The sequence below is a fragment of the Cibotium barometz genome, chromosome 22 (genome assembly GCF_041138505.1).
Source record: "Cibotium barometz isolate CiBa-2024 chromosome 22, ASM4113850v1, whole genome shotgun sequence".
Taxonomy (NCBI): domain Eukaryota; kingdom Viridiplantae; phylum Streptophyta; class Polypodiopsida; order Cyatheales; family Cibotiaceae; genus Cibotium; species Cibotium barometz.
The window spans coordinates 10,088,324-10,106,113 of NC_141067.1; the positions used below are offsets into that span (position 1 = coordinate 10,088,324).

A 17,790-nucleotide genomic window follows, 5' to 3' on the forward strand; every position below is an offset into this window, starting at 1 on the left:
CGTACAAAAAAAAAATCAAATTTGATAAAATTCGTGAAGTCTGTTTCACGTCGTGAACTTTACACCACCCTACTAGTTCACATCGTGAAAGGGGTCCGTCGGCCAAAAAAAAAAGACTCTGGAAAACAACCCTTGTTTGGAGACTTGTATCTCTTAAACCGTGAATCCAATGAAGGCGCTTTAGTTCTCATCGAAAAGCTGGCATCGAGCTCTTCGAATTTGGTTTGACAATCCGAGGTCAAAATTGATCGTTTTGGCCTCTGACCAGCAGCATCAAAATTCAACCCAAAAATCGAGGCAAAAAATAGCCCGAAAAGCATTAAAAATCGTTTTTAAAAAAACAACGCGAAAACAAATATGAACTATATTCGGGCTACTTTTTGAGAGTCTAAACGACAAAATCACAAATGGCTCAGAGAGACAAAGTTGTAGTACTCCAAAAATACTACAACTCTCTCATACAGAGTTTTTCTAAATTCCTTTTGGAACACATTCAAAAACGAGCTGCAAAATAGGAAACAAATTTTCAATTTTTTTTTGTCTTGAGACAATGATGGAAAATTGGTTTTAGGACCTCCTCTTGCATCTGGGAAGCTAATAGCATGCACCTCTTCCGAAAAATATCTCTAAGGTCGTTCACACGCGTATAGCGTCTAAGCTAATTAGGGCAAACTGACACTCGTTTGACCCAACGAAGAGTACACCATGCCTCCTGAGGCTGTAATGGGCTGTGAGAAAATATAAAAAGCAAAAAAAGTAAAACAAAACAAAACATGTGCTTGCTCATTAAGGAGTAATTGACAGCGTCAGACATGGCAATGATAGAGGGACTACGTGGGCTGACACTCTCACTGAACCCAATGGTGGCTGACATCTTTGAGCCATTGAGATTCATGCCGCAAATGCACCTCCCAATACCATTTGCCATGCCAACAACAAGAGTGTCATCGAGTTTTGTACCCCCTGCAACTTCAATCCCAATCAAGCTTTGTCCTTTCCTTAACATTCCCACAAATCCTATAGGTACCAACCCTTTCCAACCCCTGGATGCCCACATCTTGGACATATTGACTAATCTAGGAAGGGGGATTGCCCAAGGACTAAGTGAGTCCCTACCCGTTGTTGCTGCAAGATCACTCACATACGGCCTTAGTGACTCTTACAAAAATACATCCGTACAGATTTCCAAATTCATGGGCAAATATGATGGAATAATTATTGATCCTTTTCAATTCATATAGATGTTTATACAGAGATGTGAAGCCTTTGAAAATCCAAACTACCCCACCAAGGTACATGCGTTGAACCTATGCTTGGTGGGAAAAGCTAGTCGATGGTTCATCACATTGATGCCGGCGTACTTCAAAACCTTGAAGTCAGCCTTTGTCCATGGCTTTTCAAGACAAGGTGATCGATGGAGTGCAGTGACATAACTCTATTCAATTGAGCGTAAACCAAACAAAACCATTAGAGACTTTATCCTTTAGATAAAACTCTTGGACTCACGATGTGAGTCATGGGAAAAACTAAATGATGCTCAATTGAAGAGATATTTCATGATGGGCTTAAAGAATAACAGCTTACACAACTTGATCATTATATGCAATCCAGAAACATTTGATCAATGTTGTAAAGAAGAAATACGTTTAAAAGACAACATGATAGGAGATGATCATGATACGAGATGTGCCTCATCTAAATCAAGTGCAGTAATGGCTAAAGAAAAATTGATCTCGGAATTGTCATTCCTTGAATTCTATGCAGCCTTGCTTAAAAGCTTACAACCAACATCTCTAAGAGAGGATGAGATCCTTCAAAATCAACCATCCTTAATGCCTCTCCAAGTGACGAGAGAAATGCCTTGTGTTCAGTGCAATCACTATATGACCATCCTAATCCCTATTGTGCGTACAAGGAACCTGTCTTTTTGTACTGCATATCTTGTGATCATGACATGACTCAATGTCCCGATACATCTACAATTAACTTAAAGGCTCCATCTCCCGGGCAACAAACAAAAACAAACCAAAGGGTAGAAACTGCTCAAAAAGCAGTTAATCAAACTCTTCAGTGTTTCTATTATCGTGAACTGCACAAAGTGGTAGACTGCACAGTCTGGAATACTTTCATACTGACAGTCAGTGACACCTTGCAACCCATATGTGAACAATGTGGCAACCTCCATCTCCCGACTCATCCTGAAAGAATTCCATTTACACGACTTGAACATGCCATGTCTGGGGTACTTTGAAGATATAATGTATATTGAAACTAACCCCCTTACTTGCAATTTTTTTGTGATTGAGTATGTGTGGAAGCAGATTTGATCTTGGGGCATTAATGAACTATTGTTGCCCAAGCACCACTGTGATTTTCTAGTGATAGGGTTATTAATGACGGTCAACGACACTGAGTTGACAATACCGTACTGCAAGGAAGAGTATCCAACCTTAATGGTTTTCTATGATGTTGAACACAAAAAGTTACAAGCCTCTTCCATAAAAAGTTACAAGCCTCTTCCACAGAAGCCTCTCTACACAATGACCTACCATCAACGACCGACTCCAATGAAGCATCTACTCCTTTAACTCCATACTCACCAACGAAGTTCGATGCCAAAACCTTGCAATCTACAACTATTCGTGAAAAAGTTCCCCATGCACAACCATCTATCTCTAACAAGGAACTCAAAGGGAAAGCCCCAAAACCAACGCCTATTCATCGACAAACCTCACCACATGATCTACTGTGACTTCGTAAAGTAGCACAGATTTCTTGGATCTCTTCTGGCTATGGCGATGTTATGCGCTTGTTAACAATTCTTTCTAGGTGGCTCACAATTTATTTTCTTTCTATACAGACGTTAAAAATAAAATAAAATTAATTACAGTAGCTTCATCACCTCTTAGGCTTAGCACACATAGTCAAAAAAAAAAATATTAAGAGAAGGAGCCACCATTATTGAGCCTTCAAGCTCTCAGGTATTTGGTTTCTAATCTATGAAGAAAGAAGAAGAATGGCCCACCAGCGTGAGGGAATTTGTGAGCTTTAACTTTTAGGTTTTTTTTGCTTGGGTCTTTTCACACTCAACATTTTTTCCCTTTTCCCACTTGACACAATTTTTTGCACAAACCCATCTTCCCATTTCAAGGGACCATTGACTTACCTTTTGTGTTGGCTAGTGGCCATGGTTACACGCATTGCTCACACATGAATACATTTTGTGGAGGGTTCTCACAAGCACTTCACACATTGGGTGACTTAGTGTTGATTTGAGGGGGTTGTTCACGTGCATTGGAGCACTGTTGGGCTTTGTTCATATGCTTTTATGCATTGTGAGACTTGTTCACATACGAGCACATTTGTGTGAGGTGTTCACATGTTTCGGGCTTTATGGGGCGTGTTCATGTGCATTAACACATTGTGGGCTTTATTCGCACATTTGGGTGCATGGTGTTCTTTTCACGCACATTGGTGCTTAGTTTGGGCGCATTCACATGGCGTGAGCTTATGGTGCATTGTAACCCTTGTTCACACGCTTTGAGAATTAGGTAGTGTTCACATGTAGCCACGGTTTATTACCATTATCCCTCTGCTACTCGCCATGGTTCTTTCTTGCTTCGGCGACGACATCATCTTGTGACTCTTGATGATTGGGGATGCATGTGTGATGCTAGATTCTTAATTGGGATTCTTCGTACTACGCAGTACCATGGGTTACTCGACATGATCAGATTATACATCACTTTTACCGACTTTGTGCACACATTTGGGACATCCAAACTTCGACCATAGGATCCTTCATCATCTATTTCACGTGATGAGGAGATAGTTCATTCATGCCATAGGTGGAGGATGGAGTTGTGGAGTTTATTGTCTATACATGTTCATAATTTATGGGATGAGAGAGATTGGCACATTCAGTGATCCTTTGACTGTTGGTCACTGAGATATTTCTTGGAGGCAGATGGATCAGTTTTTCTTAGTTGGGATGACTCTTATGGTCGCTTATTTGAGTGTCCTACATTCTTGAGTAGTTGTGATTGTTCTTGAGGATATATGGATGTATACTTCATCAACATTAACACAAATGATGATGATGATGATGTATCACACCCACATACCTATGATGATGTATCGTGCACACATACACATGATGATATGATGTATTGCACACATATACATATGATGATATTGATGTATCACACACATACACATGATGATAGTGATATACGTGCACATATTACCACTAACACATATGCACATGACTGATGATGTATGTGATAGTGATAGTGAGAGTGATGTGTGTGAGTCAGATCATGTGGGCATGATCTTGATGGGAGGGATGGCAACAAGCGTTCCGAGCATTGTGAATTGATGATATGCCTATGTCTACCTACCTTCCAATAGATCACAGTGATGCATTAGACTATCATGGGGATTAACTCTTGACTAGCGATGCATCCATTGTAGTGTGTGGGATTTGGGATGATGATACTTCATATGTTGATGAGCATACGATAGTGCATGAGGAGCATAGACCTGAGTTTATAGTGTTAGATGAGTTAGGTTACTCTTTTAGATCCTCTATTCATGGAGATATCTATGATTATATCTCTACTCTTAGCTCTCATAGCATACCTGGTAGCATTTACTTGGGTTTAGTGCATATACTTGGGTAGTTAGGCATTACACATGAGCATAGTGATGATTTTGTTAAGGTGGGGCTTCGTAGGAGAGAGAGGATTATGCATATGGATCTAGAGAGCTTTGCATTTAATTTAGACATCTCCTTAGATCCTATATTATTGGAGATAGATTTATTATGGGATATAGGTCACGTAGGGGAATCATTGACGGAGATAGACCATGTTTATGAGGATGACCTTGGAGGCCTTGGAGATGTTGTAGATGATGAATTAGGAGATGATACCATTTATCTTTCATGTGACGATACCTCTTCATTTTTCAGTGATGATTATGATGACTATATTGATATCTTAGATCATCATACACAAATAGAGGGTTTTGCACATGAGGAGGTAGTGTATGGTTTGGCTCATGTCCATATACCTATTGATGTAGTGGATCATGTTTTTGACATTTTGAGTGATGCTACATGGGATGACAGCATTGATTCACTCTTACCCTCGCATGATGCCGACCTTGAGATATGTTCTTCTGGCTCCTACGAATGTCGACACACGAGCCTATGTTCTTTGGAGCCAGGACATTGTCCTTTGGATGCATTCTTTGGCACTAAGGAGCATAGTTTTTAGATATTTGGCTCGACATTTGGATGCACCTACAACATATTAGGACCATTTGACATTCTTGCTAGGAGTTTCGAGCTTTTTCGATGGATACTTTCGTGCCAGATTTACACTGCGGTCGTGAGGATGGGCTTACGAGTTTCCCTTTTGACCCTAGAGTTACTATTTCTTTGGAGTTGAGCTTTTCTTTTAATCCAGGAGCTACCATTACTTCGGCTTCGGAGTTGATCTTTCCTTTCAACCCAAGAGCTACTACCTTCTCAGCTTTGACAGTTCGGGATGTATACCATACATATCCTTTTGATCCTAGAGGATACTCGACTAGCTTCCTTATCCTTTTGATCCTAGAGGATACTCGACTAGCTTTGTCATTGATAGTGGTTCCTTATCCTTTTGATCCTAGAGGATACTCGATTAGCTTTGTCATTGATAGTGGTTCCTTATCCTCTCCACTTGCACCAAATTATCGTGGGACCATTGCCTTGGATTTTCTTTTGATCCAGGCAGTTGCATAGATAGCCTCATCATCGAGACGGGAGCCCTTTATCCTTTCCATTTGACCCTGGGGGTCATATGATTCATGTATGAGTCTTTCGCTATATCAACATTCCGCCATGGATGTGATTTTTGGCTTTTGTACATAGCCACTTGTATATGTCTTTTCTTTGGGCACGACCACCCTTCGATTTCGAGGATGAAATCATGTTAGGAGGGGATGGTCTGTAACAAAGTGTTCTTAGGATGCACATGCATATGGGATGGGCCTAGGCACATGGGCTTAAGGTCATTTACATGTGGGATTAGGGCACATAGGCCTTGGGACTATAAAAGTCATGTGCTCTAGGAGTATTGTACCCTTTTGACCTTTTGACATCTTGTCATACTCATAACACTTTACTTTCCATATTCCTTAGTGCTAATCTCTCTAGCTTTTCCTAATCCAAGCAAATTAGGATAATCTAGGCTAATCTAGATGCACCTTTCTTTTATTTTGTCATATTTTTGTGTGTGGATGGTAGAGTATTTACTGGCTTTGTATTGGTTTCTGGGCTAGACTCTACCTTCTATGTTATCCTATCATGTAGTCATATTGAGAGTGAGAAGGCACCTAATATGACACTATTTGTAACCTTCATTTCATGTTGTGGATTGGTTTTCACAATACAAAGATTGTCACCACTACATTGCTAGATGTACATGTATGCCAAGTTTGGTGCTTTCTTCAAAGAAAAGTAAGTGCTCTAGGAGCTCCAACATGGATATATATGGGAAGCATGGTGTGTTCATATATAGGTAGCTAAGTTGAGGACCATGAGGCCCAAGATGAGCTTCAAATATAAGGCCTATCTCTCCTCCCCCATCTTGAAGACGAGTATGTGTTTTTATGCATGCAAGAATATCTGTTGCGCGTAGAAGTTGGGTCGTGCCACTAGTTGTTTATAAAGTGATGCCTCATGCTTGAACCTCCTTGCATCATTTGAAAAAATCTTGGATTCTAGGGTATCATATCATACATATCAATCATCATAATATTCTACTCAATTTACGTACACACAGATTTATATTCATGTGTGAATTTTAACGTGTATATATATATATATATGTTTAATAATATACATCGATTATGATAATTTATTAGTATGTTTAAAAGATACAAGTAGAAGAGGAGGAAGGACACAAAAAGCAAAAAGCTGCCACGATGCTTTTTTTTTTGGGGCGCGGCCCGAGGGAGGTTCTTTTTATCTGTTGCTTGCGTGTTGTTTTTCTCATTTTTCTGGTTTCTTGTGTGTAGAGAGAAAGCAAGCGTGTGTGTCTGTGTGTGCGTGTGTGTGGGAGAGAGAGACGGCCCACTGTTTTTCACCCTTAATGCGTCGTTGTCTCCCACAGTGTTTTTCCTTCACCGACCATTGATTTGATCTAAACCCCTGCGTCTCTATCATCACCAGCTTACCCAACTTTTTGATTAGATCGCCATTGAAAATCCCCTTTCAAATTCCAGTATCACATGTAAAAACCCTATTCTTCTTTTTGCTTTTTTTTTTTGGTTTTAACCCAATTCTGCGTTTTGCTTTTTTTTTTTTTTTGGTTTTAAGCCTTATTTTACTTTCTGATTTTTAGTTCAACGCTAAATCGTTTTGCTTTTTTGGTTTTAAGCCTTATTTTACTTTCTGATTTTTAGTTCAACGCTAAATCGCTTCTATTGCTTTTTAGCTGAACCCTAATGCTTGCTTAATAGAAATCTGCTTTTCAGTTCAACATTATCCCGCCTTTGAGTTCCATTCTGCTCTTCCAATTTGCTTTTTTGCTTTTTTAGTTCCGCTTTCTGCTTTTTGGCTTCCCATACTGGGGAATGTTAAAAGAACTGCACATTTTTGTTTTTTCCTTCTGCAATGCTTTTGTTTCTTTTATACAGTCCACTGGAGGCAGATCCTTGACACCAAAATTATAGGCCGGAGTTTCTAGCAGCATTGTCTCTTAACTGTGCTACATGCAGATTTACTCTTTTGATTCAAAAAATGGGAGGGAAATTGTCTAGAAGGGTGACATTCTCGTCGGGGGACTCTACTTTCGGCCGGGATTCAAGACGACTTGAGAGTGGGAAGAAGCTGTCCAGGCAGTACTCATACATTGGTGACAACTACAAGAGCATTGAACAGGTATTATGCAACCATTAAGGCCAACAGTTTTTCCTCTTCTCATTTTCAACTGTGATCTTGCCACAAGTTCTGCAGATATCCTATTTGCATGAGCTCACAATAGGTGTTGATGTAGCTGGCTTGCATAGGCACCTTCTAGTTTGTGTTGATCCAAACTTTTTGGGCTCGTGAACAGTGTAGCGGTTTTGTCAAGGTGCCTTACCTTGAAAGGGCTTCTTGGGTGCCATTTTTGGGCACCTTTGGAAATGCCGAAGGGATGAAGCAACAGTTTTCATGTGTGTTGAATTGCTGCTAAATTTTATATCATGAGTAGGTGACACAGGCTTTACGGAATGCCGGCCTCGAATCTTCAAATCTGATTGTGGGCATCGATTTCACAAAAAGCAATGAATGGACAGGTTTGTTTCTAATCCTCATTCATCTAAGGATTCAAAGCTGTTAAGGATGCAGCAGCTTGCATGCGAACAGTAAAGCTGCTCTCTAATCTGTTAATGATTCCTACATTTGTCATTTATGGGTTGGCAGGGAAAAAGTCTTACCATGGGAGAAGCTTGCATTCAGTGAGTGAGAACACGGTGAATCCTTATGAGCATGCCATTTCAATCATTGGCCGGACACTTTCACCTTTTGACGATGACAACCTCATACCTTGCTTTGGATTTGGAGATGGTATTTGCAAGCTTTTTTCCTCTCATTGATAAGCTGGCAAGGTCTTCAGTTATCATTTAATCTACCGCAACTAATGGTAATTTTGTGCACACTGTGGATTTAACCCTCGTGTTGGTGTGGCCATCGTAGTAACAACACATGATCGGAACGTTTTTAGCTTCCTCTCAGATCATCAGTCTTGTAATGGCTTCGAGGAGGTGCTCTCACGTTACAAGCAAATTGTTCCCCACTTGCGACTGGCCGGTATGTACAACTAGCTATGCCTACATTGACATACTCACTATCACATTTGGTAAAGTAGAAACATCATCAGAGCTGGAGGCTATGCTATTGTTTCTATTTGTTTTTTCCCTTTAAGAAACATGCTCATGTGCGTCCAGAACGACATGTTGACATGCAGGACCGACATCTTTTGCGCCCATCATAGAAGCTGCCATTGACATTGTTGTACAGAGTGACTGCCAATACCATGTGTTGCTAATAATAGCGGATGGACAGGTGTGCATTTGTTTGTTTGTCATAGAAAACTTCTCTGCAAGAATTGAAACACGATTACTGTCCGGTCTGCTAAATGTAACAGGTTTTGCCAGGTGACAAGAAGTATTGACACGGCATCTGGGAGATTAAGTCCACAGGAGCAAAGTACAATTGATGCAATTGTGGCAGCAAGGTATGTGAGTGTTCATGTGCCCGTCTTCTCATTTTTTGTTTCAGGTCAGGTTTATTAGTGTGGGGTGTGGCCATTTTTTCATTTCGAAATGAAACACTGATCCGTACTCAAATGTTGATGATAAATGCAGTGAGTACCCATTGTCAATTGTACTAGTGGGGGTTGGTGATGGACCGTGGGATATGATGCAACAATTCGATGACAACATTCCTGAGCGTGTATTCGACAATTTTCAGGTCAGTCCACTGAACGTCTTGAATTTTAGATGCTATAAAGATTTTATGGCTGCATATTAATTCATTATGGGTGCAATTGAATGCATACCACAGTTTGTCAACTTCACAGATATCATGGCAAAGAACATATCTCCACAGCAGAAAGAGGCGGCATTTGCTCTGGCAGCATTGATGGAGATTCCAAGCCAGTTTAAGGCTGCAGTCAACTTTAACCTTTTAAAGTAAGAGATTGTGTACATCAAGGTTGTTTTCCTACATCATGATTACGAGCACATGCATCATACATACACTTTAATGGGTGCTTTGCAATACGCCTTGCTGATGTTTTAGTTCTTACCAGCAGTCGTCAAACCGAGAGAGTACCCACAGTGAATCCATTGCCACCACCCATTGATGAAGTAGCAAGATATCCAACTACGGGAAGCTTCAATCAGGCCAATCATCAAGGCCACATATCGACAGGTGGTGGGTACTCATCGGCATCCACTCAAAGTAGTGGAGATTCTCAGGTGCGGAAACATGGTCTAATTTTAAGCCTCGTGTGTGAAGAAAGGGGTGGCCCTCACGTTAAGAGAAATGTTGTGCTTTTGCTTCACTCCTTATGGTTTTCTACTTTTACAGCTCTGCCCTGTGTGTTGGGTGAACCCAAGGAACATGGCTTTCAATTGTGGTCATCAGGTCTGATTTTTCCATCTCACAGAAACATACTTGTTTAAAGAGTTTTCATGTTGCTCTCTTTAACTGTAAGGGAGATGAGTGGTATGTGGATAAATGTGTGTATATATGTTGATATGTGCAGACTTGTCAAGATTGTGGGGATGACTTATCCTCGTGTCCCATTTGTCGGGAAGTGATCTCATCAAGGTTGAGGCTGTATTGATCTTCTGTTGTGGACCTCTCCCTCATTGCATAAAGGTTTCATATGGTAAGTACTCTTGTGACTGCCCCAATTTTCACTAAGTGCATGTACACTGTGCATTGATTTACTTTGATGGAAGACTGAGGAAGACCCAATCATCTTTGATGTATGAAGTTTTCGACAGGTGCCTGTTTCCTCGAGGATTTGAGATGTATAGAGTTTTCGACAGGTGCCTGATCCCTCAAAGATGTGAGATGATATAAGTGGCCGCCCACTTTGTGCCGTGTAACAAAGCTTCTCAACCCTTGAATTTTGTAGGCAATTGTAGACAGTAAGAGTGATTTGCTGGCAAAGGCAAGTATGCTCACCTGGAAATTGTGTGGACAAACAAGTAGTGTGGTTTGATGTTTTTTCCCATTATTCTGCATTACCTTTTAGCTAAATTGATTCAAAAAGAACCTTCCCGAATGTAGGGTCGCCTATACGGCCACCTTGTCAAGACATTTGTAGATGCTCCCCATGGAGTCTTGCTTTGCCAAGTAAAATAAAATAATGGGCATTATCTTGGACTTTACAGCCTCTTTTGACTTTAGTGTCTTCTCTTCAAAAGAAAGTGTTTTGGGCTCAAGTAGAGGATGCTTAGCAGTAAATTCTGCCCCAGAGAAGGCATTGAATATTTCATATTGGGCATGGGTCAGCAAATGTGCCATGAAAGGGAGATTCTCAGCTTAGCAGTAAATTCTGCCACAGAGAAGGCATTGAATGCATATTTCATATTGGGCATGGGTCAGCAAATGTGCCATGAAAGGGAGATTCTCAGCTTGAGGCTGAGCTTGAGATTGGGCACTTGTGTGGGTTACTGTCGATGGTTGTGCTGCTGGGTTGATGCCTGATCTCCAAAAGAGGTGGTCATGGGGGAAGTCTAGAGACGAGCTTGAAAGAAAATGCGCCATTTGCCGGAGTATCGATGAGTAACTGTAGATGTGTTCTGTTCAGCAGCTTCTAAGAGAATGAAGGATATGCTTTTTGTAAGCAGTGATTTTCTCTCTTTCCTAGAGATTGTGCACTCTACAATGCTTGATTCCATCAATTTGAGGAAAAAAATCTAAGTAATACAATGGCTTTTTGTGTAGTAGCAAGGGTATGCAAATCAACTAAAAAAATACTAATAAAAAGCAACATAGATATACGGTAAGCATATGGTTTTCAAGTAATGTAGCCTAGTGGTAGAGCTCATGTAGGCCAAGGTTCTAGTCCTACCCTTACTCTCTTGTCTTAAGTAATGTAGCTCTACTGGTAGAGCTCAAAGAGCCCAAGGTTCAAGTCCTACCCTTGGCCTTTTGTCTTTCCTTAAAAATCAATTGCCTTGTTTGGCTAATTATTTGTTACAATTAAAAGGAGCTATAGGGAAATAGCCTCATGTCTATAGTGGCGTGACATGCCTCATCATTGTAACAACAATACTTGCGGGTCAATGCAACTATGTAAGGAGTTTACTTTGTCTCCATTTGTGATTTAAATCAAGGACCCAATGGATTTCTATTGACCTTCCCTAAGAATAAGAGTTCTAGAGCTTGGTTTTGTACAAGACCTTCCATGTAAATGTGTATAGGTTATTGAAAAACAAAGTTTGTTAGGATAAGAAAGTATGCCTTGTATAGAAGTATGCCTCATTATTGTGTATGCTTTTTGACCATAGGAGTGCTTGTAGCATGGATTTGGCCAATGTATGTGAAGTGCAAAATTAAAGGACAAGAAACTCTTATACAATTCCCTATGGAACTCTACCCAGTTAAGTAAGTCTATGTGGAGAGCATTGATTTTGGTTGCCATACATTTATGTGGAGATGATAGAAAAATCATGTAAAGAACAATGAAAAAACAACCACCACACGTGCCTTTTCATAAATAATTCATTTGTTGATGGTAACTAATAATTTATGCATAAATAGACTTAATTAGCAAAAAATCTATCTACCAAGTGACGCTTAGCACTATCAACGTTGGTAGCACCTTGATGTGCACACCATGAATAAAATACATGGAACATATGTGCTTCAATCACCTATTTGATTCGAATCAGATGTTAGTAGCTTGTGTTTCAATCACCTATTTGAGAAATTTTGAGAAATGAAATGGTTGTCTTTCTTCTTTTAAGATGGGGACTAACATCTATCTTGGTGTGGTTCTCATTCTTCTTATTCATTTTTTGTGGCTACTCTTTATTGGAACTACTCGTGAATGAGGCTTACATATAGGTTTTTGTGATGAGTAACTAGGCCTTAGCTTTAGTTAAGAACTAGTTAGATGCAATTAAGTGGGCTCAGCTTTAGTTTAGTTGTTTTTGAGGTTTTATTTGCATGCATCTCAAGTGAAGGATGGAAGTAGCTTGCATGAGTGCAATTTAAGTGGGCTCATGTTGATTCTCTTGCTAGCTTGCTCATGGCTAAGGCCTTAGAGAAGGCATATGGTGTGCTTGGAAATTACATGTTTATTGTTTAATCATCACTTTTTGTCCTTGAGTGGCCTTAGGTCCAAGATCCTCTTGTAGTTACATTTTTCACTGTCCCTAGGTGCCTTTCATCCGCCCATATGTGATGCCATTGAGGATGCACCATGTGGGGTTTTGAACATAGGACCTCTTGGTCCTAGACGAACATCTCTACCACTTGAGAGCTCTCATTGGCTTAATCAACACTTTCTTTCTTTCTTTCTTAGAGCTAATAATAACTTGGCTTAATCAATACTTTCTTTCTTTCTTAGAGCTAATAATAACTTGTCATGTTTCTCATCATGTTTTGGTCTCTATAAATCACGATTAAATCTCAAAGGGTTGTCTAATTTCAATGGAAAATTTCCTTGGGCATTGAGCATGTGAAGGACTTACCATCTCTAAAACAAGGCTACAAGTTATGTTATAATTTAAGGTCACCTTTAACATGGGTGTAATGTGATAATAGTCATGATATGTATGAATTTATGACCATAAATACTTGTAAAATATTTGAGTAATATAAAAGTGAAAATCCTTATTACTCTAGCAATTTCCACCGCTTATAAGTGTTTTTTTGGGTGGGGGGTGGTTGGTGTTCAAGTCAAGAGCTTACCTTAGTCTTGCCGAATCATGTGTCATTGGTCCTTGCTTTCGAGTGGCAAACACGATTTTCTGATGTGGGTGTAGCTCATCCATCGTGTCCTCACTTTGTTGTCACACCAAAATCCTCCTTGCCAATGAGACCAAGGGAGAGTTCTCTTCACCTTGATGGAGGCAAATAGAGATGCTCCTTCGTCATGGTTCTCTCGCACACAATACGGGGGAAGAAGAAGAAGCTAACGATGTAAGAGGGAAACCTATTCAGACAAGCATCTATCTAGCATGCATGAATCCAATAAAGCAAGAAGAGGGAAAAGGAGAGCTCATAAGCATTGTATTGCAAGGGAATGATTGTCTTTTGCATATTATCAAAACGGTTCATATGTAAGTGACTATTTTTCACATTAAGTTGGTTAAACTTAAAAATGTTATGACCTCTATTCCTAGTCTTAAGCAAGTATGTATGTGAAGTTCTTAGACTTTCCCTATTTGACATAAAGCACTAGGTAGGCCGCTTTATATGTTCCAACTTCTTCTTACAAAAGATAAGTGCTCGTTCGAGCGAGTAAGATGTCAAAGCACCTTATGGTAGGTCAAGCGAGTGAAACCATGTTAACCTACGTATTCATTAACATATCCCTCTTCTTAATGGTGACCATGTCCTCACGTCAACCAAGTTAGTGGATGGTCTAAGATACACCATATCCCTCTTCTTAATGGTGACCATGTCCTCACGTCAACCAAGTTAGTGGATGGTCTAAGATACACCATGAAAGTTGTGGATGGTCTAGGATACACCATGAAGTTGGCATGCAAGGTTAAGTGGTATAGTTTGGGACCGATATGTAGTCCGATATAGGGCATATTGGTGTAATGACGCTTGGCATGCAAGGTTAGGTGGTGTAGTTTGGGATTGATCTGTAATCGGATAGAAGGCGTATTGGTGAGAAGCTTTAGGTAGCCTTGGTGGTAGGTACCTTGTCGATGAGGTGGCATGAAAGGAATAGGCAATGTAGAAGTTCTCATGCGGGGCCTCCTTCTATTGTGGAAATGGCTAGGACCTTTCAAAATTAGGTAGTTGGCAGAAGTGGACCGCACGTTGTGATTGGCGGAATGAACACCAACACCACCATGGGATGATTTGCATGGGTAGATGGTAGTTTAGATATTATACTTCGAGCTCATTGTGTGATTCCTAGAGATTGGCCTTCTTCGTGAGACGAATATGTCATAGCCAAGGCAAGGTTTTGTTGTTGTTGAATTAAAGTTGAAGTAGATGTTGCGTGCATTGAAACTCTTTGGAGATACTTGCAAGGTCGAGGGTTCTCTAGGTAATGGGTTATACCATGGGCCAAGCTTGCACGCCTACTATAGTCTTTCCCATCTAGAGAAGTAAGGTGTTTTTTACTTCTTTTACCATGGTTGGAGAGGAATGTTTTACGCCTTGGAGAGAGATATGGAGCTTGGTTGATTCTTGGGCTATTGCCAACTCTTCTCTCAGACAAACTCGCCTCCATGTATGGGGAAAGGATCAAAGAACAAAATAAGGCGAAGGATGCACTTATGCATGCTTTTAAGGCACCAAGGCCTTATATTTTGACCCTTAATAAGAGGGTGTTCACACCACTAAGGCTAGCTACTCTATGAGGAGAAGGTTATCTCATACAAGTGGTGGGGGAGAGAATAACCACAGTTGTTGTAATGCCGAGTGGGCTGACCACACCACAATCTGTGAGAAAAGGACTAGGTCGCCAAAGTCTTAGGAAGGCTTCTCTATGCTTCTGCATACGGTCAGAACCACCTTGAAGCTTCCCCCATAGTCCCGCAGGGTATGAATGATGTCGAGCTAGATGCTCCTGATAGATTCTATAGGCTGAGTGTGGGTGCCTTCAATGGCTTCGTTGCATCGAGCTCTCCAGATGTGTCATGTGGTGGCTCAAACTAGGAGTCCAGTGTGACCAATAGATGGGGTTGGGACTAGCACTATCAAGATGCGAAGGTGAGGGACCTGAAGGGCTAGCCACCCATCTTCCTTTTGATATGCCATGATCACCGGGGTCTCTATGGCCCAAACGATAGTACCCCATGTAATAGTACGCGGAGAGGACCTGTCCATAGTGAGGATGCAGAGGATCTGCTCTACTAAACCAGCTGAGCTTTAAGCAATCCCAAAGACAATGTCACTCTGAGACTCTTGGGAATGTCCACATCCTGGACATTCAGTTGGGTCAACCACTAATGGCCAACTGCCAAACTCCGATGGGCTAGCACAACCATAAAAAGAGGCTGATCTTTTGAGGTCAAAAACTGTCCCAAAGCCTCTTCCAGAAATCTGAGAGAAAGCACGGTGAGAGGCCTTGAGACTGCCAATGTCCTGCTCTAGTGCCTAGCTAGGGTGCCCTCGACCTCGGCCATCTAGATCCTATGGCCTAGTTGTGCGGTGTATGCAAAGAATGAGGTACCTGGAGTCTCGTCCTTGTTTGCACAGGATCACACCAAGTCCACTCCCCCGGGTGGAGGCGCGTGATGGGCTGGCTCTCCCAAATCCATAAATGCTAAAGTCTCTCACTGGCCACCTTGGTCGGAGGTGGGTCTATGTGCCACTCATGTGGTTGGAATCCGATCACCCTCCCCCTGTATAATGTGCATCCCTTGAAGTCCTCCAAGAGGGACTCTTATCTCACGAATCTTCCAAGAGGTCCGATCCAAAAAGTGAGCAATGTGAAGCTCTCATCTGCGCCATGAATTGCCAAGAGAATATCATGCCTGGTGAACACTCCCGACCACTTTGGGGGAAGAGGGGGTCAACCACTCTAGAGGAATGGTGGAGTTGATGTTGAGGTTGCGTCAATCTCTGCCCCGGACTCCATTCAGGCCTCTCTTCTGAGCCACTAGTGGGGGAAGCTATTTGAATGCAATCCAATCTCCAAGAGAACTAGCAGTTCTCGTGCTCAAAGCTCCCCAAGATACATGAGGCTGAGCCCCTAACATGTGACCACTAGGTAAATGGATCAGGGGGTTCCAAATCAAGTGTTGTCCAAGATGCTCCTCGGAGGCTACCGGATATGACAGTTGGAGGGCCGGCCTGATCCCAAGCCCGTAATAATAGGCTGGCTACAAATCTATCTGTCCTCGAAAGCTGGGCTGAATCCATGGGCCCGCATCTCCATGAAGATCTATCTAGTGAATGCGGCCAAGGCTCCCCCTAGGCTTGAGGTACGGACTGAAATCCTGGCCAAGAGGGAAATCCTTCCATGGCTTGATGCCTGGAAGACATCCTTTACCAATCAGCTGGCCCAATAGGATAGGACTTTGAATGACAGGGTGGTCGATGATGCCCAGGCCCCCTCTATGGCATGGCTATATGATCACTCTCTAGGCCACCTTGGCCTCGGCAAGCTTCCCATCACTGCCAACCCACAAAAAATTACGGATCAACCACTGAACCTAACCTATGTAGGCCCGGGAGAAGGCCCACCAAGAAGTAATGTACCTCATGGTGGCAAGAAGAACCTAGTTTGCCACCACCACCACTTGGCTGTCTAACGAATGCCTCACTGAACTCCAGTATAGAAGCCTCTTCTGAATGCTTAGAAGAAGAGGGGCTACATATTGCTTTGAGGAGATATCGATGCCCACCTAGCATCCAAGATAACGGATTGGAGTGCCCCTTGGGATCTACTGAAAAGCCTTAACTGGTTGCCATAATGTCTGGGCGGGTGGAGAGCCAACACAAAATCCACATGACTTGTGCCAATTGATCTGCGCTCTTGATGCATGACAAAAGATCTCTATCGCCTCTGCAAATCTCTGAAGATTCCCCACATCTCTGGATAAGTATGCTGCTGTGTCATATGCGAACTTTGAGTCTAGTAGCTCATCTTGTGGAGTACAGATGGGGAGATGCAATCCCTGTAGCCCAGTCTCCTGAGCTAAGAGAAAACTAGTCATGGCCTCGACCACAAAGAGAAAGAGATAGGGTGCTAGAGGGTAGCCCTGTGGGACTCGAGCGAGAAATCACCTCTGGCTCCTTGAATGAGAACCTAGTTATGAGAGGTCGAGTAAAGTCCAGAAACACCACGGATCCAGTCCTTTGAAAAACCCATCTGGTACATTGTGCCTTGAGAAAGCCCCAACCAACTCTATCATAAGCTTTCTTGAAATCCAGAAGGAGCACAATGAGCTCCTACTGTCACATCCTGGCCGAAGCTGTCTCCTCTCCCAAAAAATGAAGATGTTTTCTACAATGCTCCGATCTTGGACAAAGGTTGTTTGAGTGTCAGGGAGGAAGGGCTAAAGTCTCCGGCTGATGGCCTTGGCCAAAATCTTGTA

At 41.8% G+C, this 17,790-nt stretch overlaps 1 protein-coding gene across 5 annotated transcripts; it reads left to right on the plus strand.

Annotated features, from left to right (window-relative positions):
• The first annotated feature begins 6,945 nt into the window (after positions 1–6,945).
• On the plus strand, positions 6,946–10,938 carry LOC147626249 (E3 ubiquitin-protein ligase RGLG1-like). 5 transcript variants are annotated; one of them, XM_086816395.1, is made up of 12 exons: positions 6,946–7,930; positions 8,253–8,328; positions 8,456–8,599; positions 8,729–8,842; positions 9,000–9,097; positions 9,190–9,269; positions 9,400–9,505; positions 9,599–9,726; positions 9,849–10,014; positions 10,127–10,183; positions 10,305–10,430; positions 10,539–10,938. In XM_086816395.1, exons 1-11 carry the CDS (start codon positions 7,790–7,792, stop codon positions 10,383–10,385), a joined length of 1,191 nt encoding a protein of 396 aa, XP_086672521.1. In that variant the 5' UTR covers positions 6,946–7,789; the 3' UTR covers positions 10,386–10,430; positions 10,539–10,938. The 5 variants fall into 5 exon arrangements, with proteins under 5 accessions (XP_086672521.1, XP_086672517.1, XP_086672518.1 ...); XM_086816391.1 differs by having other exon boundaries at positions 7,041–7,930; positions 8,244–8,328; positions 9,846–10,014; XM_086816392.1 differs by having other exon boundaries at positions 7,041–7,930; positions 8,244–8,328.
• Positions 10,939–17,790: the final 6,852 nt, after the last annotated feature.

Excerpts from the sequence above, each read along its gene's own strand:
- LOC147626249 (XM_086816391.1), top strand. The coding sequence starts at position 7,790 with ATGGGAGGGAAATTGTCTAGAAGGGTGACATTCTCGTCGGGGGACTCT. Across the intron at positions 7,931-8,243 it reads ACTACAAGAGCATTGAACAG|GTGACACAGGCTTTACGGAA; the intron begins GTATTATGCAAC and ends TATCATGAGTAG. Across the intron at positions 8,843-8,999 it reads TCCCCACTTGCGACTGGCCG|GACCGACATCTTTTGCGCCC; the intron begins GTATGTACAACT and ends GTTGACATGCAG.